The sequence below is a fragment of the Babylonia areolata genome, chromosome 9 (assembly GCF_041734735.1).
Source record: "Babylonia areolata isolate BAREFJ2019XMU chromosome 9, ASM4173473v1, whole genome shotgun sequence".
Classification (NCBI taxonomy): domain Eukaryota; kingdom Metazoa; phylum Mollusca; class Gastropoda; order Neogastropoda; family Buccinidae; genus Babylonia; species Babylonia areolata.
This window is the reverse complement of record NC_134884.1, coordinates 20,227,905-20,247,103: the sequence shown is the minus strand read 5'-3', so window position 1 is coordinate 20,247,103 and position 19,199 is coordinate 20,227,905. Positions and strand designations below refer to the sequence as shown.

Sequence of the window (19,199 nt, the reverse complement as noted above, 5' to 3'; positions counted from 1 at the left end):
CACTGATGGTGGAATTACGTCTGTGTGCAACAAAGCTTCTTCTAATTCTTCCTTATGACATAATGCATGCATACAGGATCACATGCATACAGGAATTTGTGCACATAACATACATCCACATGAGTGTTCGCACAAATGATGAAATTTCATTGATGCAAAATTAGACTTGTGTAGCCCATTGAAAATAATGAATGTGCACAACCATCATCAACAAAGAAGGACACCCATATCCATGTCTCCTTTCATTTACTGTGAAAATAATATCTTAAAATACACACACCCACACCCACAAACTCACACATACTTTACTTCTCCATGCAAGGATTTCTGACCTGATGCAGTACGGCTGCTCCCCTCTAGCCAAGCAGTATTATAACCCACAATGTGAGAGAAACTGTGGGACAGCTTGGCCAGGGCCTGCACTTCCCTCAGTAACTGAAACACAAGTATCATAATCATTGTTTGCCTGTGACAAGTTTACGGGAATGACAGAAAATCACATACAAGGTCAATGACAAAAAAGTTACTGACCTGCACAAATGGATGAGATAGCCGAGTGATTAGTGCACTCAACTTCACTCCAGAGCGTCCTATAGAGCTTCTACTTCTGCATTCATTGACTACAACACTTGTTTTATTGTTTGCAACTTGAACTAATTGAGAATTTTTCCTCCTGGAGCACTGACGACTATTTACACTTAAATGTTCAAAATGTTGAGACCTTAGGGTCAAGTCACTTTTTTTTTTACTGTCCAACCTTTGAAGAAACAAGAAAAACATATCAATTTCTTTTTTACTGGGAAAAATTGTCTTGAAATCCCATTTATTATTCATGAGTATAAATGAACATATGTCTAATCACTTTCCTTAAAAGCTTAATGAATGCATTATTTTTTACTTTGACAAAGTAATATAATTTGAAATTTCTTCTTGTGAATAATTATTCAATTGTACAATGTATGCAATAAATATAATACTTCATTTTCATATATCTTTTACATGTAGCTTAATAAATACATAGTTTTTTTCTTGCCAACAAATTATATAAATGCTGGACTGAATACGTGAGCAAAACCAGCCGCCGTGGCTAAGTGGTTACGTCGCGAACTGACAGCTGGGAGGATGCTGGGAGGTGGGTTTTTTGGCCCGTGGCCAGCTCCTACCCAGAGCTGAGTGTGCTATGGGCTTAAATGAGGAGACTGGGACCACACAGTCAAGTGTCATCCACTTCAAGGATGCGTCTTTGGGTGTGCTGCTCAAATTACCTGACCAACACTGCAAGTGTCTGTATCTCTTGGGCCTGGTTAATGCCGGGATATCATTATGACAGGAAGCGTAGAGTACAGCCTTGTCATGCAGTCCCAAACCAAAATGGACCTCCACAGCAACATTGTCATTGTCATAGTCATCCTCCTCCTCCTTTATCATCATCAATATAAACAAAACAGTCTCAAAGTCTGTGGCCTTTCATGCCCTGCTCCCATGGTGACCTCAGTTTCGATACCCCTCCACTTCTGTGCTTTGGGTGAGTCCTGTCAATGTCTTCAGTGTCGGCAGATTCATTGGGGGCTGTTGTTTGAGGGACGTGGTGGCAGTCTCCACTCTGGGAGGGATGCTCACTCAGTCTGGCTCCGCGACTAAGCCATTATTGTTGTTAGTAGGGGGCTTGGTAGGTGGTGTTATAAGTATGTTAAATCAGAACAGGCACCACTGAACACCACCGACGTGACTCAGCAGCACTGCAGGGTCTCCTCTGGTGTGTGGCCTCCTGGCGACCTAACATCGATGGTTTGGACTGCCGATGCTGAAACTGTGACAGACGAACCCAGGTGTGGCTGTGTATGGGGGAATCTAAATGAGCGGCATGGGAGTAATGCCACTGAAATGGAGCAGATGATGGGGCAGCAAAAAAAAAAAAAAAAAAAGAAAGAAAAAGAATACGTGAGCAAAGCAAAGAATGGAATGCCTCAATCTGCACCACTTTTATTCAGACCTTTGACAGCTTTCGCACAGATACAGTTGGAACATCCTGAGACTATGGCATTTCCAGCAAGGCTGTCAACACCATCAGGCTTTAAGTCACAAGTGATATGAGGAACTACCATGGCAGGCCCATTTGACATCAAGACTGGAGTAAAACAAAGGGGTGTGCTATCACCATATCTTTTCCTAAGAATCCTAAGAAATGTAGTGCATTCATGCAGAAGAGGAATCAGACAGACTCTTACAAGTTTGCTTGAGGACCTGGACTTTGCCTTCTCTCCGTCATCACACAGTCTCACAGACCAAGACAGAAGACATTGCCTCCACTGCAGGAAAATGTGTGCTTAATATCTACACAAAGAAGACAAACAGTTCAGGATAAACCAAACCACTGATGAGCTGGTCAAAAGGCAGGGAAAAGACAGCGGATGTACAAAACTATTCTAGCTTGTTTTTGTTGGGGTTTTTTTCCTTCTAATGACACCAGATGGTGATGCAGCTGCACAAAATGAAAATCTCCAAGGCCAGCAGTCTTTTGTGTCACTCAGGAACATCTGCAAGACTGGCACCATCAGCCCAGAAACCAGGATTTTACTGCTCAGGAGCACCAATGAAATGCTAAAACACCTTGGCACCAAAGCAAAGACCAAACTCTTTGCTTCCTTCAACAACAGTTGGAAGACGGGGCATGTTCCACAGAGCTGGCAAGAAGCTGACATGGTGCCCATCCACAAGAAGGGCAAAGACAGAGCCAGGGCTGATAGTTATCACCCCATCAGCCTCACCAGCTGCGTGGGCAAGCTCCTAAAGCGTATGATCAACTCGCGCCTAGTTTGGCACCTGGAGAAGAAGAACATCATTACTCCAGAGCAGGCAGGCTTCCGCCAACATCATTCCACCAAGTGACCTACATATCCCAAAAGATCGAGGATGGCTTCCAGGACAAACAGCATACACTGACAGTGTGGATAGACATGGAAAAGGCATACGACAAAGTCTGGAAGGATGACCTCTGTATGTACCAGTGGATCTTGCAGTATCTGAACAATAGGAAGGCTCGAGTCCATGTCAAATGAGCATACAGTCGGAAGAAGACACTGAGAGAAGAGTTCCTCAAGGAGGTGTCCTCAGCCCCACACTATTCCTCGTCTTTATCAACGACATTGTCAAAGATATGCCACGCAAAGTCCAGGGAGCCATCTATGCAGACGATCTTGTCCCATGGTGCTCGGAAGAACACCTCACAACTGCCAACTACAGACTACAGCAGGCGCTGAATGTTCTTGAAAGCTGGAGAAAACAGTGGCTGGTGACAATTAATGCCAAAAAACCCACTTACACTGTTTTCAGCCTCTCACCCAAAGAACAGAAGGCCAACCTGTGCATCAATGGACAAACTCTGTTTGCTGAGAACAACCCTACATACCTGGGAGTCACTTTTGACAAACGCCTGGCGTGGAAGAAGCAAGCAGAGAAAGCAGAATCAAGAGCAAAAGTACGACTTGCCCTCATGAAGAAGCTGGCAGGAACAACATGGGGCGCAGACAACACGACCCTCAGGAGGCTGTACACCGGTAGAGTCAGGCCAGTGCAGGAGTATGGCATGACTGCATGGGGCACTACGGCCAAGTCCAACTTTGAACAGATCAGCAAGGTTCAGAATCAAGCTACCCGTATCATCACAGGGGCCATGAGGTCTACGCCAATTCAGGAGCTTGAAACCACCACAGAGCTCCAGCCCCTTCAGGACTGCAGAGACGCCAAACTCCTGACCCAGGCTGCCAAGTTCAAGAGGTTGCAAGGCCACCCCATGAAGGACAGACTGTCCCAGCCAACAAAAGGACGGCTGAAGAGAGGGAGCTTCGTACACCAGAGCAGGATCCTAGAATGGCAACATCAGGATATCCTTGACCATGCCCCCAAATGGATACCCCGGTGTCTTGCCATCCCTGCCTGGAGTGAAGGAACCCCTCCCCTCATCCAGTGCAGCATCCCTGGTGTTGGCCCCAAAGATTCCCAAAGCGGCCCTGAAAGAAAGTCCCTCACCCTTGAACACCTCCACACCCAGTTTCCCAAAGAGTTCTGGACTCATGTCTACACTGACGGCTTTGCGGCAGATGTCATTCGGAACAGCAGGGCAGGAGTCTATGTTCAGTATCCAGGAGGCAGAGAAGAAAAGATCTGCTTCGCTACCGGCCTGTACTTTACCAATTACAGAGCCATAGCAGAAGCCTTGAAAACAGCAGCAGCCCACATCGAGGTCACTCCCTACACCAGCCACAATGCTGTCTTCCTGACCGACACCCTGTCTATCTTGCTGGCCCTTTGGTCCAACAGAGATCCAGAACTTAACGATCTGTCCTCCTCTCTCGCCTCCCTCTGCACAAGTCACACAGTCACCCTACAGTGGATTCCCTCCCACTGCAACATGCTTGGCAACGAGACTGCCGACTCCCTGCCAAAGGAAAGCACTACGAGCAGATGGACAGGTCTACCAGGTACTCTGAATCCAGGACTATCATTAAAGCCAAGCTGCAGAACAAGTGGAAGCAGCAGCATCCATGCCACAACAGAGCAAACCCATACTACCTGCTGACTCATCGAGACCAGGTAGCCATTTTCAGGCTCAGGACAGCCCACAACCGCCTGAAAAACCACCTATACACGAAACTCCATATTGGCAACACAGAACAGTGCTCCTGCAGAACAGGAAGCCAGACAACAGAACATCTGCTGCAGTCCTGCCCGCTCCACCAAGCGCTCCGAGAGAAAACCTGGCCCGACCCAATCCCAGCAGCCCGGAAGTTCTACGGATGACTGGAGGACCTGCGACATACTGCTGCCTTCATCGAGGAGACGGGGGAATCCATCTGATGAATGACGAACGAGACAACAACAACTGCTCAGGAGCAGTGTTTTCAGAACTTGAAAATGGATCAGAATCCTGGAAAGTCACCAACAGCATGAGCTATAAACCCAAAACACTCTGTAACTCTTGCCTAAGCAGAATTCAGAACATTTTTTTTAAAGAAACACCATCTGAAACTTGTAAATCCAGAAAAGAACCTCCTTTGTTTAGCATTACCATGGAGGTCAAGTGTAGAAGAAAGCGCTAAATAGGACATATCCTTAGAATGCCACCAGATGCAATTGCAAGAGTTGGACACCAGATGGAAAAAAGAGCATGAAGAAGACCAAGGGGGACAAGGCTCAGAACAAATGAAAAATGATCGAAGAAAAAAAAATGGTGGAGGCCAAAACAACACGAGACAGGCAGCAGTGGTGATCTCTAGTGGTGGCCTCACGTGCTACAGGGAACAAAGAGGATGAAGTAAATATAGATAGGTCAGATAGAGAAGTAAATATAGATAGGTGAGATAGAGAAGCAGACAGACAGGACTGACAAGGGTAATGGAAAAAAGGGAAAATATTTACCTTCTGAAGTGTCTCCTTGTCCTTTTGTTTGATTACAATTTTCTTTACTGCATATTCCTTTCCGTCCAACTGCTTCCGAGCCTGAGGAACACAAATTATTCATTTAAAAATGATAACTGTTGTCCTCTGACAAAATTTTATTTAAGAAATCCACCCTGATAGATATACAAATATATACATGCACTCAAGGCCTGCCTAACATGTTGGGTTATGCTGCTGTCTGGCATCAGCCTAGCAGATGTGATGCTGCATAAATGGAACTGTCTGATTGCATCACTGCCTCCTTGAGAAACTGAAACTGAGAAAAAAAAAGAAGGAAAATCCATGCTTGTACTTATAGTTCAGCCATATCTCCAAAGTGTAAACAATGATAGCATACAAATCCTTATCTCCCAAACTGCATAAGATAAATATATTTCACAATACTACATTCCTACTATCAAAACTCAGAAATATTGAACTGTACATTACGCAACTTTCACACAGAAGACATGCGCATGCATGCACATGCACACATTCACTTTGTTATTATACACTCTCATTTATGTGTTCACTGCTCAAACATACAAAGAGGGACAAAGACAACAAAGAGATATAGACAGAAAAGACAGAGACAGAACTGGTCACAGTTTACCTCCTCCTTTCACTCACTGTCACACACCCAAGCACACTTCACCACCATCACATGCCTGGGAATATCAACAGAGTTCATTCTTCTTTTTCAAGTTCTTGCCTTACAGAATTTTCTGTTATGAAGCAGCGTGGTATTTGGGCATAAAGTTTGCGTCAACACAGCATTCAGTGTTCCCAATAACGTACATATGTGCGTAAATGACGACCAGATTTACAACTTTGACGCACAAAACTTTTACCCTTTTTTCCTGAAACTAACAAGCATCTTACGGCTTCCAGGAAAACCGCGAAGCACACATCGTGGGCCTAAGCTTAGACTAGTGCATAGCAGACGAAACTGAGCTGGCCAAAAACGTGTTAGAGTAACTTCCCTTGCCGATGCAGGCAAACGCTGTTGTGTGTTCATTAGTAGTGAGTATGGTTATGTGCTCATTATAAGTAGTTGACTGTGTTTTCATTGTATTCAAGCATTTCGAATGTCCTTGTTTGGAGAAGGTGTGGGTTTCTTTTCATTTTCATTGTACAAATGTCTTCATTGATTTTTTGTATGTTTTCCTGTTGACCCTCAGAAATATGACAATGACCCTCAAAAATTCCAGTCAAAGGGTCACAGTGACCCTCAAAAAATCAGGCCCATTGGGAACACTGGCATTGGCACCATGTGTTCTGTGACATACGCTGTATGTCAACAGTGCAGACAAGGGGTAACTATCTTTCAGTATAAATGATATAAGGGAAGGAGAAAAAAATGAAACAAAAACAACAACACTGAAGAAGAAAATGCAATATGTGCATATGAACGAGGATGTGTGAATGTATATGTATGTGAGAGAGTTAAGTTGAAAGAGTGAGAGAAATATTAGGATCAAGAATGAAGGATGTAAATTACTTAGCATGTGCTGTTTAGCACCGTGAATAATTGAACTATGAAAACAAGTGAATCAGTCTAAGGGCTATATCAAATGGCTTTTAATCAAACATTCAGAAAAATTGTAAAGAAGTGAACAGTTTTTCAATACGTTTTCAAAAGATGAGAATGTCTCAGAAACAGGAATATTTCTCTGCTGTCGAATAAAGATTTCCTTTGTTTTGGTCCAGTGTCAAGTGTTTTGGTCAAGTGTGTGACAGTTATTTCTCCTCCACGTGTGCATTTTATAATTAGAGCAAACCCATACTACCTGCTGACTCATCGAGACCAGGTAGCCATTTTCAGGCTCAGGACAGCCCACAACCGCCTGAAAAACCACCTATACACGAAACTCCATATTGGCAACACAGAACAGTGCTCCTGCAGAACAGGAAGCCAGACAACAGAACATCTGCTGCAGTCCTGCCCGCTCCACCAAGCGCTCCGAGAGAAAACCTGGCCCGACCCAATCCCAGCAGCCCGGAAGTTCTACGGATGACTGGAGGACCTGCGACATACTGCTGCCTTCATCGAGGAGACGGGGGAATCCATCTGATGAATGACGAACGAGACAACAACAACTGCTCAGGAGCAGTGTTTTCAGAACTTGAAAATGGATCAGAATCCTGGAAAGTCACCAACAGCATGAGCTATAAACCCAAAACACTCTGTAACTCTTGCCTAAGCAGAATTCAGAACATTTTTTTTAAAGAAACACCATCTGAAACTTGTAAATCCAGAAAAGAACCTCCTTTGTTTAGCATTACCATGGAGGTCAAGTGTAGAAGAAAGCGCTAAATAGGACATATCCTTAGAATGCCACCAGATGCAATTGCAAGAGTTGGACACCAGATGGAAAAAAGAGCATGAAGAAGACCAAGGGGGACAAGGCTCAGAACAAATGAAAAATGATCGAAGAAAAAAAAATGGTGGAGGCCAAAACAACACGAGACAGGCAGCAGTGGTGATCTCTAGTGGTGGCCTCACGTGCTACAGGGAACAAAGAGGATGAAGTAAATATAGATAGGTCAGATAGAGAAGTAAATATAGATAGGTGAGATAGAGAAGCAGACAGACAGGACTGACAAGGGTAATGGAAAAAAGGGAAAATATTTACCTTCGGAAGTGTCTCCTTGTCCTTTAGTTTGATTACAATTTTCTTTACTGCATATTCCTTTCCGTCCAACTGCTTCCGAGCCTGAGGAACACAAATTATTCATTTAAAAATGATAACTGTTGTCCTCTGACAAAATTTTATTTAAGAAATCCACCCTGATAGATATACAAATATATACATGCACTCAAGGCCTGCCTAACATGTTGGGTTATGCTGCTGTCTGGCATCAGCCTAGCAGATGTGATGCTGCATAAATGGAACTGTCTGATTGCATCACTGCCTCCTTGAGAAACTGAAACTGAGAAAAAAAAAGAAGGAAAATCCATGCTTGTACTTATAGTTCAGCCATATCTCCAAAGTGTAAACAATGATAGCATACAAATCCTTATCTCCCAAACTGCATAAGATAAATATATTTCACAATACTACATTCCTACTATCAAAACTCAGAAATATTGAACTGTACATTACGCAACTTTCACACAGAAGACATGCGCATGCATGCACATGCACACATTCACTTTGTTATTATACACTCTCATTTATGTGTTCACTGCTCAAACATACAAAGAGGGACAAAGACAACAAAGAGATATAGACAGAAAAGACAGAGACAGAACTGGTCACAGTTTACCTCCTCCTTTCACTCACTGTCACACACCCAAGCACACTTCACCACCATCACATGCCTGGGAATATCAACAGAGTTCATTCTTCTTTTTCAAGTTCTTGCCTTACAGAATTTTCTGTTATGAAGCAGCGTGGTATTTGGGCATAAAGTTTGCGTCAACACAGCATTCAGTGTTCCCAATAACGTACATATGTGCGTAAATGACGACCAGATTTACAACTTTGACGCACAAAACTTTTACCCTTTTTTCCTGAAACTAACAAGCATCTTACGGCTTCCAGGAAAACCGCGAAGCACACATCGTGGGCCTAAGCTTAGACTAGTGCATAGCAGACGAAACTGAGCTGGCCAAAAACGTGTTAGAGTAACTTCCCTTGCCGATGCAGGCAAACGCTGTTGTGTGTTCATTAGTAGTGAGTATGGTTATGTGCTCATTATAAGTAGTTGACTGTGTTTTCATTGTATTCAAGCATTTCGAATGTCCTTGTTTGGAGAAGGTGTGGGTTTCTTTTCATTTTCATTGTACAAATGTCTTCATTGATTTTTTGTATGTTTTCCTGTTGACCCTCAGAAATATGACAATGACCCTCAAAAATTCCAGTCAAAGGGTCACAGTGACCCTCAAAAAATCAGGCCCATTGGGAACACTGGCATTGGCACCATGTGTTCTGTGACATACGCTGTATGTCAACAGTGCAGACAAGGGGTAACTATCTTTCAGTATAAATGATATAAGGGAAGGAGAAAAAAATGAAACAAAAACAACAACACTGAAGAAGAAAATGCAATACGTGCATATGAACGAGGATGTGTGAATGTATATGTATGTGAGAGAGTTAAGTTGAAAGAGTGAGAGAAATATTAGGATCAAGAATGAAGGATGTAAATTACTTAGCATGTGCTGTTTAGCACCGTGAATAATTGAACTATGAAAACAAGTGAATCAGTCTAAGGGCTATATCAAATGGCTTTTAATCAAACATTCAGAAAAATTGTAAAGAAGTGAACAGTTTTTCAATACGTTTTCAAAAGATGAGAATGTCTCAGAAACAGGAATATTTCTCTGCTGTCGAATAAAGATTTCCTTTGTTTTGGTCCAGTGTCAAGTGTTTTGGTCAAGTGTGTGACAGTTATTTCTCCTCCACGTGTGCATTTTATAATTTTGCAATGTTTTGTATGAGTGGCATTCAAATGAAATCTATAGACCAAACTAATGATAAGTCTCGAATGAAAGGTGGTTTCATTTGATAAAAAAAAAAAAAAAAAAATTGCTTTGCAAAAGCAAACGTTTTTTTGATAAAAATGATGTACCGTTTTTGAACCTCTGGGCATTAATGCTCGCTGTATTGACAATTCAAATTTTGAAGTCTTCTGGTGGTAAGATACATTCTCTTTAAGTTTATAACAATCTTGTAAGTCTACTGGTTTTGATCCTTCTGAATTAGCACCCTACTAGCAATGAGGGAAAGGCATGAGTAAATGTGTGTGTCCTCATGAAACATTAACGTAACAATGAAAAAAAGAAGCGTGGCTAAAAATGGAAGGGTCCCCAAAAATGAAGTGGGAAAAAAGAGGAGGAGGAAGGCCCCACTCTAAAATAGACAAAAAAAAGGGGGAAATAGGAGGTTGGAGGCCATACACAAAAAAAAGAAAAAAAGAAAAAAGAAAGAAGGTTTGTGTGATCCATGTCGAAACTCAGTTTATTCATTTCCAATGTTGGAACAGGTAACAAGGAAGGTTTTCAGCAATTCCCCCTTTTCTTTTTATTTATATCAGAGTTGAAATGTGTTTGCAGAAGTTTCCAAATGAACTTATCTGGCCTGTTTTGCTAAATCAACGTCTGATTCTAAATAGCTTTGTTTTCTGAGAATTTTTCATGTGTGGACCCACTTTAAATATATTTTGCAACACATATTTTTCTGTGCTCCTTGATGGGCAGTACATCTGCTTTTCTAAGTGTTCTAAAAGTGGAGGCATGAACGGAATTTGCAGTTTTCTTAACAAGTTGAAATTTCAAGGAGGCGTCACTGCGTTCAGACAAATCCATACATACTGTAGCCATGTTATTGAACCAAGTGGTTACTCAAGGGTACGGTACAAAAAAAAAACTAACTAAATGATGATTTACTGTACTAAAGGATAGACAAGAATTCCCACGCACAGGCCAGGAACATATAGAGGCCAGTCACAAATGGGGTTTTTCTATTGTTTTATTTACAATAGTTATGAGAACATAAGAAAAGAAGATATAAACTAAAGGAGAAGAACAGAAGAAGACTAGAAGAGAAGACAGTGCCTGGAATGACACAAACAAATGTCATTAGCACAACATGACGGCACAAGTGAATAATAACGCACATGTATACATATTACATGGAAAGACTACCACTTGGTAATGGATATGTGTGAAGACCAAACACTGACATCAAATGACATTTCTAATACATTTAAATAGTGCAGTTAAAGTGATTGAAGCTATGCTGATTTAGTGAAAGTACACTGACAGTATAGATTAGGTAAAGCTTATACTGTGTCAAAGTGACTCAAATGAATCAGTTTATCATGTAGCACTATACTGGAGTAAGCCGTATAGGAGAGGGCATGATAACTAAATTACAATTAACAGACTGATACATATCAGGTGGTTTTAACCAATAACTGATATTAATCCAACACTATCTTGTAATCATGACAGAATACTACACACATCTTACAGTACTGAGAATCAGTGAAACACTAACCTTCATCAGACATGGGCAATGTATGTCTTTTCAGAAAGAAATGTGAATTCAGAAACGAATAACAATTCAGAAGAAAATTTTTGTTATGATTAAATGAATATATGACCCACAAGAATTTTTCTAAAATAAACATTTTGAAGCATTTTTCTATGCAAGTTGTCATTATTCTCTTTTCTTAGATTAACAAGGTTAGTTGTTTGAGCATAAAAAAGATTAGCAGAACAAATACAATGTTAGAATACAAATTTAAAAAAAACTGTCAAACACCATAACCATGAGACAAATGAACATGAAGAAACAAACAAAGGTTACTGGTATGATGCTGAACTCTGTTCAAAAGAAGGATCAAGAATGACAGCCAAATGCCAGCTGAAGTCACTGGAAGCCTGAAGTTCTAACTTTAGATGTGCAGCTTGGTGTGCCACATCTTTGAAACAGGGGACAACATACAGACCAGTTGGCTGGAACATTTCTCACAGGTGCTGACACTTCTTTTCCCCTGTTACATACACACACACCCACCCACCCACCCAACCACACACACACACACACACACACGCAAACACACACAACAACAACACACACACAAATACATATGCACTCCAATGAAAAAAGTGATGTTCTTTGTTTTTCAAAATACATATATACATGTACAGTCGAAGCCACTTACAATGAAGTCGGATGTAACAAATGCTGGATATAATGAAGCAAAACGCTGGTTCCAGCTAAAATCCTTCTTTACATGACTTAGAATATGTCGGATGTAATGAAGCCAAATGCAATGAAATGCCGCCTATAATGAAATGGTTATGGGGTCCCCAGCGGGCGATCACCCCGGTTATTTTGTATTTGTATTTGTATTCCTTTTTATCACAACAGATTTCTCTGTGTGAAATTCAGGCTGCTCTCCCCAGGGAGAGCGCGTCGCTACACTACAGCACCACCCATTTTTTTGTATTTTTTCCTGCGTGCAGTTTTATTTGTTTTTCCTGTCGAAGTGGATTTTTCTACAGAATTTTGCCAGGAACAACCCTTTTGTTGCCGTGGGTTCTTTTACGTGCGCTAAGTGCATGCTGCACACGGGACCTCGTTTATCGTCTCATCCGAATGACTAGCGTCCAGACCACCACTCAAGGTCTAATGGAGGGGGAGAAAATATCAGCGGCTGAGCCGTGATTCGAACCAGCGCCCTCAGATTCTCTCGCTTCCTAGACGGACGCGTTACCTCTAGGCCATCACTCCACTTATAATGAAGTTGCCACCTATAGCGAATCATGTGTCGAGCCCCATGAAGAGCTCAAGCTCGATATAGTGAAGTGGTTACTTTTGTGTTCAAGATCCATTTCTGGAAGAATGGTTGGTTAGATTGCTGCAATGCATATTGCTTCATACGATTGCTGGCTATTCTAGGGAGATGGAGGAGTGTCCGCATAGGCACATGAAATGTAGAGTGTTCTACACATTGCTCTAAATAGAAATCACATGTTTATACATGTGTTTTACTTGCTGCATAACTCTAAGCTTCTTTCATTTTCTTACACAGCTTCACATACACATAGGTAAATTAAAAGTTCACAGGGGTTTTTTAACTGTATGGTTGTTGCATGGAAAACGTCTCCTCTGTAATTCGTAAGCAATAAAATCGTATTCTAATGCCCTGTAAAGTGAGTGCCTGTGACTGTCGAAACAGAGTGGTCGACTCAAGCGGGGTCAAAGGTTAAAAGACTGTAGAAGACTAGACAGAGGAGGGAAGTTAGTGAGATGAGAGTGGGGTGAAGGGGAAGGAGGGTGTTAGGCTTTGATTTTATTGGCCAGTTCATCATGGCATCACAAAGGTCTGTCGTTAATACGAAAAATTTGAAATCATTCAAGAAAGTGAAAGAAAAGTTGATAAAGAAAAGTAAGTAAAAAGTCATTATTTTTTTCTAGACCTTAATCAGACACCACTTATGTTTGGTTATTGTTATTTCTAGTCAAGCTGTGACAAGCACAAAATGCTCTCCAGCATGGCAGACTTAAAATGAATTACTTAAGTTTTTTATTTCCATCCCAGAGCACACTCCAATGACCAAACCATGTGAAACAGTAAACAAACAGTGCAAACCATTGCACTGTGTGATTTTTCAGACAATCTTTTCTTCTGAAGTCTTCAGAATAATACAATGAATTTTGTTCAACTGCTTTACTTATTAACTTTTTTTAAGCCTTCAAATTACAATGCAGGCCTATGTAATCTATTTACATTGATTTACAACCATATTTTGGAAAGAAATTTTTTAAAGCATTTTTTTTAAAGTATATACAGAGATGCCAACCCCTGTCAAGTGTTCGTAGGAACAATCAGAAAATTTGGTAGGAACATTTTGAATTTGGTGAGAACACTCGGACTATGAGCCACATCAGCAAACATACATTTTATCTACAAGGCATACTAACATTTGGGCCCACCTGTAACATGGTGTGACTGCTACAATTAAGCTGACTGGTCTACTCAATGATGTTTCAAAGTAAACATGCACGCCATTAGCTGAGCATCACCACGTAAGACCAAGGTTGGTAGTGACTGCCCAGGCCTCGTGATCGATAGGTCTAAAGCATCTGGGTAATGTTACAACAGAAAAGCATGTGACCATGCCATGTGGTCGAAAATGAACTCCTCAGAACAATTTTGACGTTGGCGTAACATCGGAACAGACTGCGATTGAACGTAACAAAATATGTCGAAATTGTAACAGTTGGTATCTCTGTATATAATAGCCTAGGAAATGAGCTTGATTACTGCCCATGTATACGAACATACACACATTGTGTGTGTGGTGTGTTTATGTGTGTAAGAGAGAGAGAGATTGAGAGAGAGAAACATGAATGCTGGATACAATGAAGCAACCTGATAGAATTTTATTATAACCGGCACGTCGGATGTAACGAAAGCTGAATATAATGAAATAATTTTGAACGTCCCCAGCAATTCATTATAAGTGGCTTCAACTGTATGTGCTTGTGCATGAGCACATTCACACACACACAAATCGTACAAATATCCAGAGTAACACACAAACACATTAACTTACACACACACACACACACACACACACACACACACACACACGTCTGTACACTCTCACTTGAACTGAGCAGTGCGTATTTTGTCCAGTTGAAAATCTTGTACATATTTTCATTTCCTGCAGCATTACCTACAACTGTTGACTTGTTTGCTGTGTTTATGTGTTTGTCTCAGTCACTGAGTTATTCAGCGGTTCATCCGAGTCAGTGATGAATAATGAAAAGTATTCCACCCATCTGCCTTCTTAGGTTTTATTTTTTTTACTGTGATTTCCAACAAAGTTAGGAATGTCTGGCTTAAAATCATCAGCCAAGACAATGCAAATGTAAGCGAATACACACTGATAAAAAAAATAGGCAAACATACCCCACTCCACTTTGTACTCTGCTTCACTCTGCATGCTGTAATCTGCTACCTTCCCCACCCCTATCCCTACCTGTCGCGGGCCTGTCTTCACTGTCACTGTCACACACAGCGTGTTCTCCATCTCCGAATCACTGTCAGCTAATATCATCGAACTCCATTCTGCCCTTTGGGTCAAGAACAGGAACTGGATGCTGATAAGTGATATTCCTCACCTTCCTCTTCCAAAAAATCATCAGATTGTAGTTCATCTTTGTCTCCAAGTATTTGCTCTAATTTTCATCGAGCAGTGGCTAAATCCATCTGCAATGGTGTTAAGTTTTGCCACTACTCAGCTTGGACCAGGCATCATCATTTTGCTTGCTTGCATTGAAATTGAGTTCTTCACATGCTGCAGTCAAGCAGTAAAATCACCTGAAAAACACATTCCTTGCGTAGGGGGTTTCCAAGTTATTGAGTCAGCAGAACCTTGGCAAATCTAAAGCTACCTATGCGACAATTCCTAAACAATGGAAGCGCTTTCGCAAGACACAGATATGTAGCTGCTGTTTAAGAACAGCTTACGTGGCAGTGGCATGGGAGCAAATTATCTGATGTTGTGGAACAGCATTACATGGCGATCTAAGGGTTTATCTAAGTTTAAGTGATTTTCTTTAATTGTAATTCTATTTATTTATTGGTTTTATTCAAACTGGTTTCCCCCTGAAAATCAATATTTTAACAAAACATCTACACTCAGCAGTACATGTGATAGGACGTTAAACAAAATTTCTCCACCTCCAAGAACTAAAAGACATGCATCAAGAACCAGACCCTTTACATGGAGTCTGAATGAAAAAGAAAAAACAACAACGAAACTTACAAGATATCAAATAAGAATACTATTACTGTTGCACGCAACAAACCAATACTGTGAAAAATTTACAGTTATATCAGCAATGCATGCATCTGTGCTTCTTACATGCATGGGCATGTGTGTGCACATGATATGAGAGAAGGATTTAGGAGCTGATGAAAGAGGGGAGGGAAGAACTGACTGTCATGCAGTCAAAAATGGCAGTGGAATCAAACTTCTGAATATCCCTCCTCTTCTGGGTGATAATAATAAAGCAAATAAAGTATGAAACTCTGACATGACTGCAAAGTTTTTTTCTCTCATATTGGTCGGGCAGACTTGCTGTTCCACCCCGCCTTACAAACTGGAATGTTTATTTCTTCTAATCTTTTACTGATTCTTAACTATCTTGATGAATGTAATTGCAAGGGTCTTTTGAAAATGCCCCATTTCTAAAATGAAAAGAAAAAAACAAAACCAATAAGCAAGGAATAATGCACTGTAATTGTGTAAATTTGGGATTTGTCGATTTACATAACATAGCTGGAAAATGTGACATGCCAGTACATGTAAATGGATTCAGTGCATCTGCAGTACTCTGCTGAGGGAAAACAAGTCAGAAAATCTCACGATTCTTTCAGACATTATTTTGAATAGTATTTTTACACAAAACTTCATGGTTATCAATCATTATCACTTTTTGTCACATCTTTGTCTTATCTCACCTTGTAGACAGACCCAAAACCCCCTTTCCCAACTGGGCCCAGTTCCAGGAATTCCTTCTCGTAGCGATTGGTCTGGAGACTGATTCTTCATCAAAGGAGCTGCCAAGACTTTCATATCTGTTGACAGTCAAACATATCCATCACTTGATTCCAGTCGTTCAGTTCTGTTCAGTCATACAGACCAAGTTCAAGACATCTGGGGCTGTGGTTTACTGTATGTCATAAGAATAGCAAACGAAAGACAGTTCAAGGCACGTTTCTTAGATCCTGCATATGCTCAGAAACACTTAAATCAAGACTGTTAATGGTAAGGTAAACCCATCACCTGCAGGTCTGAACAAAAAAGCAGTAATTTCAAATGTGTTCAATGAAATTATACTGTTTGTTTAGCAATTGGTTAAAAGTTGCACAACACACACACACACACACACACACACACACACACACACACACACACACACAACACAAGAGCTTTCAATGAATGATATTATAGCCATGTACCTGATACTTTTAGAAGACTGAGAGCCTTGTGTATTTCCATCCTGAAAAATTACAAGAAAGATATGGAAAAATTATGATGAAACAGTTGAAGTCCACAAACAGCTTAATATCATGGATATCAATCTCAACTATAACCATTACACCTCACCCCCACCCCGCATGTCCCACTAACTAACCACAAAATAAATATATTATATAAAAAAAAGGAAGAATCAGGAAAAGTGTATAAAAATTATACATAAAATTCATGCATACCTTTTGTACACAACCAGCACAGTACAAAGGATATTAAACTGAAACTTGTTTAAAACAAACAAACAAACAAACATGCATATACACTTATCTCCAGATAAATTTTAGTCTTGTGGGGGACAAAAAAAAAGTGGACTTATCCAAGGTATGGCTAAGAGAACCGTTTCTGGAAGACAAAAACTTATCTGAGGTGTGGAAAGTCAACTTCTTTAACTCATATGTGTAATCAAAGTGATCCTAATTAATAACAGAGAGAGAGAGGGAGCGAGAGAGAGAGAGAGAGAGAGAGAGAGAGTGTGTGTGTGTGCATGTGTGTTTCCATGGCATTTTCTTGGCAACTACAAGTGGCATAGGAACCAAACTTGGCAGGATGGTAGGTATGAATGAGACTTCTGTTTCAATATGAAGTCATTCCACTTATGATATGGAAAGCAGGATGAGAGGTCAAAAGTCAGATAATCAGTTGGCTTTTAAAAAAATGATATATACAATGATATAGTCCACATCTTACTACCAACTTAATCCAAACTTAGTATTGTGACTGGTCATGGATTCAGCCTGATCCCTAAAGAAATTCTTCATCAGACACCGGTCAAGGTCACAAAATGGCATATTTGATATTGATAGACAAAGTTGGTATTATGAAAGAAAGAAAAGGTCCTGCACACTGTCAAATTTGGTGCAATGATTACTCATGATGAGAAAAAAATATGTAAAAACAGATGAGGTCAACGTCACAAATTTGTAAATAATCTCCAGAAAATGTGCTTTAGATTTATCTGGCAGGAAAAACAAGACAAAATTAGCAGGAAACATCTGTAAAAAAATGTAAAGAATGGAGGTCTAAATATACCTGATATAAAGAGATAACTTGAGGCATTTAGAATCATGTGGCTGAGAAAAATTTGAAGCAACAAGGAACAAGTTGAAATCTATGTGCAATTAATTATATGCCTTTTTAAGCACTATTAATAAATATGGTCACAATTATGCGCTGAAAGATAAATAAAACAATAAATTTTGGACACATACATTTAAAGCTTATAAACATTTTTGTGATAATGTAAAACCAAAAACACCAACCTGTCCTTGCCAAACCTGTCTTCTATAATAAAAAAAAAATTTTTTTTTAAATGAAAGTAGGAAAAAATATACTCATGTATAAAAGTTGGATTCAGGAGGAAATCTATTGTATTGCACATTTCATAAAAGGCAATGGAAATTTCTTCACGTTAGATGAGTTCAGTAAGAAATATAGTATCAATGCCAACTTCCTGGTCTTCAGTAGTTGTAAAATGTCATTTAAGGAATATGTCAAATAGTGCAGGCTTACATTTACAAATAATTGTTTAGATGATAAGTGCGCAGCGCTGATGATACTTTATTCTATGAACAAAGGTACTCAACCATACCATGACATCTTGACACTAGATAAAGATATGCAAAATTGCTGCAATAAGTGTTTAGATAAAGTTGGTGGAAATATTATATGGGTTAAAGTCTTTTTTAAAGTTAACAAAATTCAAGATATTAAACTGAAATGGTTCCAGATACATCTAACCCAGCGGATCATTAGAATCAATATAATTTTGAAAAAAATGGGTATTACATAAAAAAAAAAAATTGTTACTTGTGTCTTGCATCAAAAGAAAGCATTGAATATATCTTTTTTTTAAATGCCCTCACTCTAAATGGTTTTGGAACAAAGCTGAAGTGCTACTCAACTCAAAATGAATCACATGCACCAAGGTTATCTTAACACAAAATCTGATTCTGTTCGGTGTGGATCAAAATGTAAAGACTGATTCAGTGGTTGATTTAATTATTTTTCTTGGTTAAAAAAAATTATTTACAAGAGTAAACTGAATAAATGCTTGCCAACTATTCAATCTTTTGAAAGTTATCGCTATAAGACATAATATAGAGGAATATGATGTGAAGGTAAACTGCACACTGCATGAATTTAAAACAAAGTGGTCGCCATATATATATATATATATATATATATATAT

The 19,199-nt window shown here is 40.0% G+C and overlaps 2 protein-coding genes across 4 annotated transcripts in view; both read right to left on the bottom strand.

Moving 5' to 3' along the window:
* Positions 1-4,584, bottom strand: part of LOC143285589 (eukaryotic translation initiation factor 2-alpha kinase 1-like) — a 31,689-nt gene extending 27,105 nt beyond the window's left edge. The window contains exons 1-2 of the mRNA XM_076592983.1: positions 4,573-4,584; positions 333-435 (exon numbers count right to left, since the gene is read on the bottom strand). Of these exons, the coding sequence (XP_076449098.1) occupies positions 333-435; positions 4,573-4,584 (115 nt within the window). The remainder of the gene's footprint in view (positions 1-332; positions 436-4,572) is intronic.
* The window catches only part of LOC143286115 (uncharacterized), a 25,956-nt gene continuing 7,089 nt past the window's right edge, over positions 333-19,199 (bottom strand). The window contains exons 4-8 of one of the 3 annotated variants that reach the window (XR_013055753.1): positions 16,936-16,976; positions 16,435-16,551; positions 8,076-8,156; positions 5,419-5,499; positions 378-435 (exon numbers count right to left, since the gene is read on the bottom strand). Coding sequence is in view for 2 of the 3 variants with exons in the window: in XM_076593707.1 (XP_076449822.1) it covers positions 11,823-11,946; positions 16,435-16,551; positions 16,936-16,976 (282 nt within the window). In the remaining variant the exon portion in view is untranslated. The other 2 variants (XM_076593708.1, XM_076593707.1) reach the window with 2 other exon arrangements.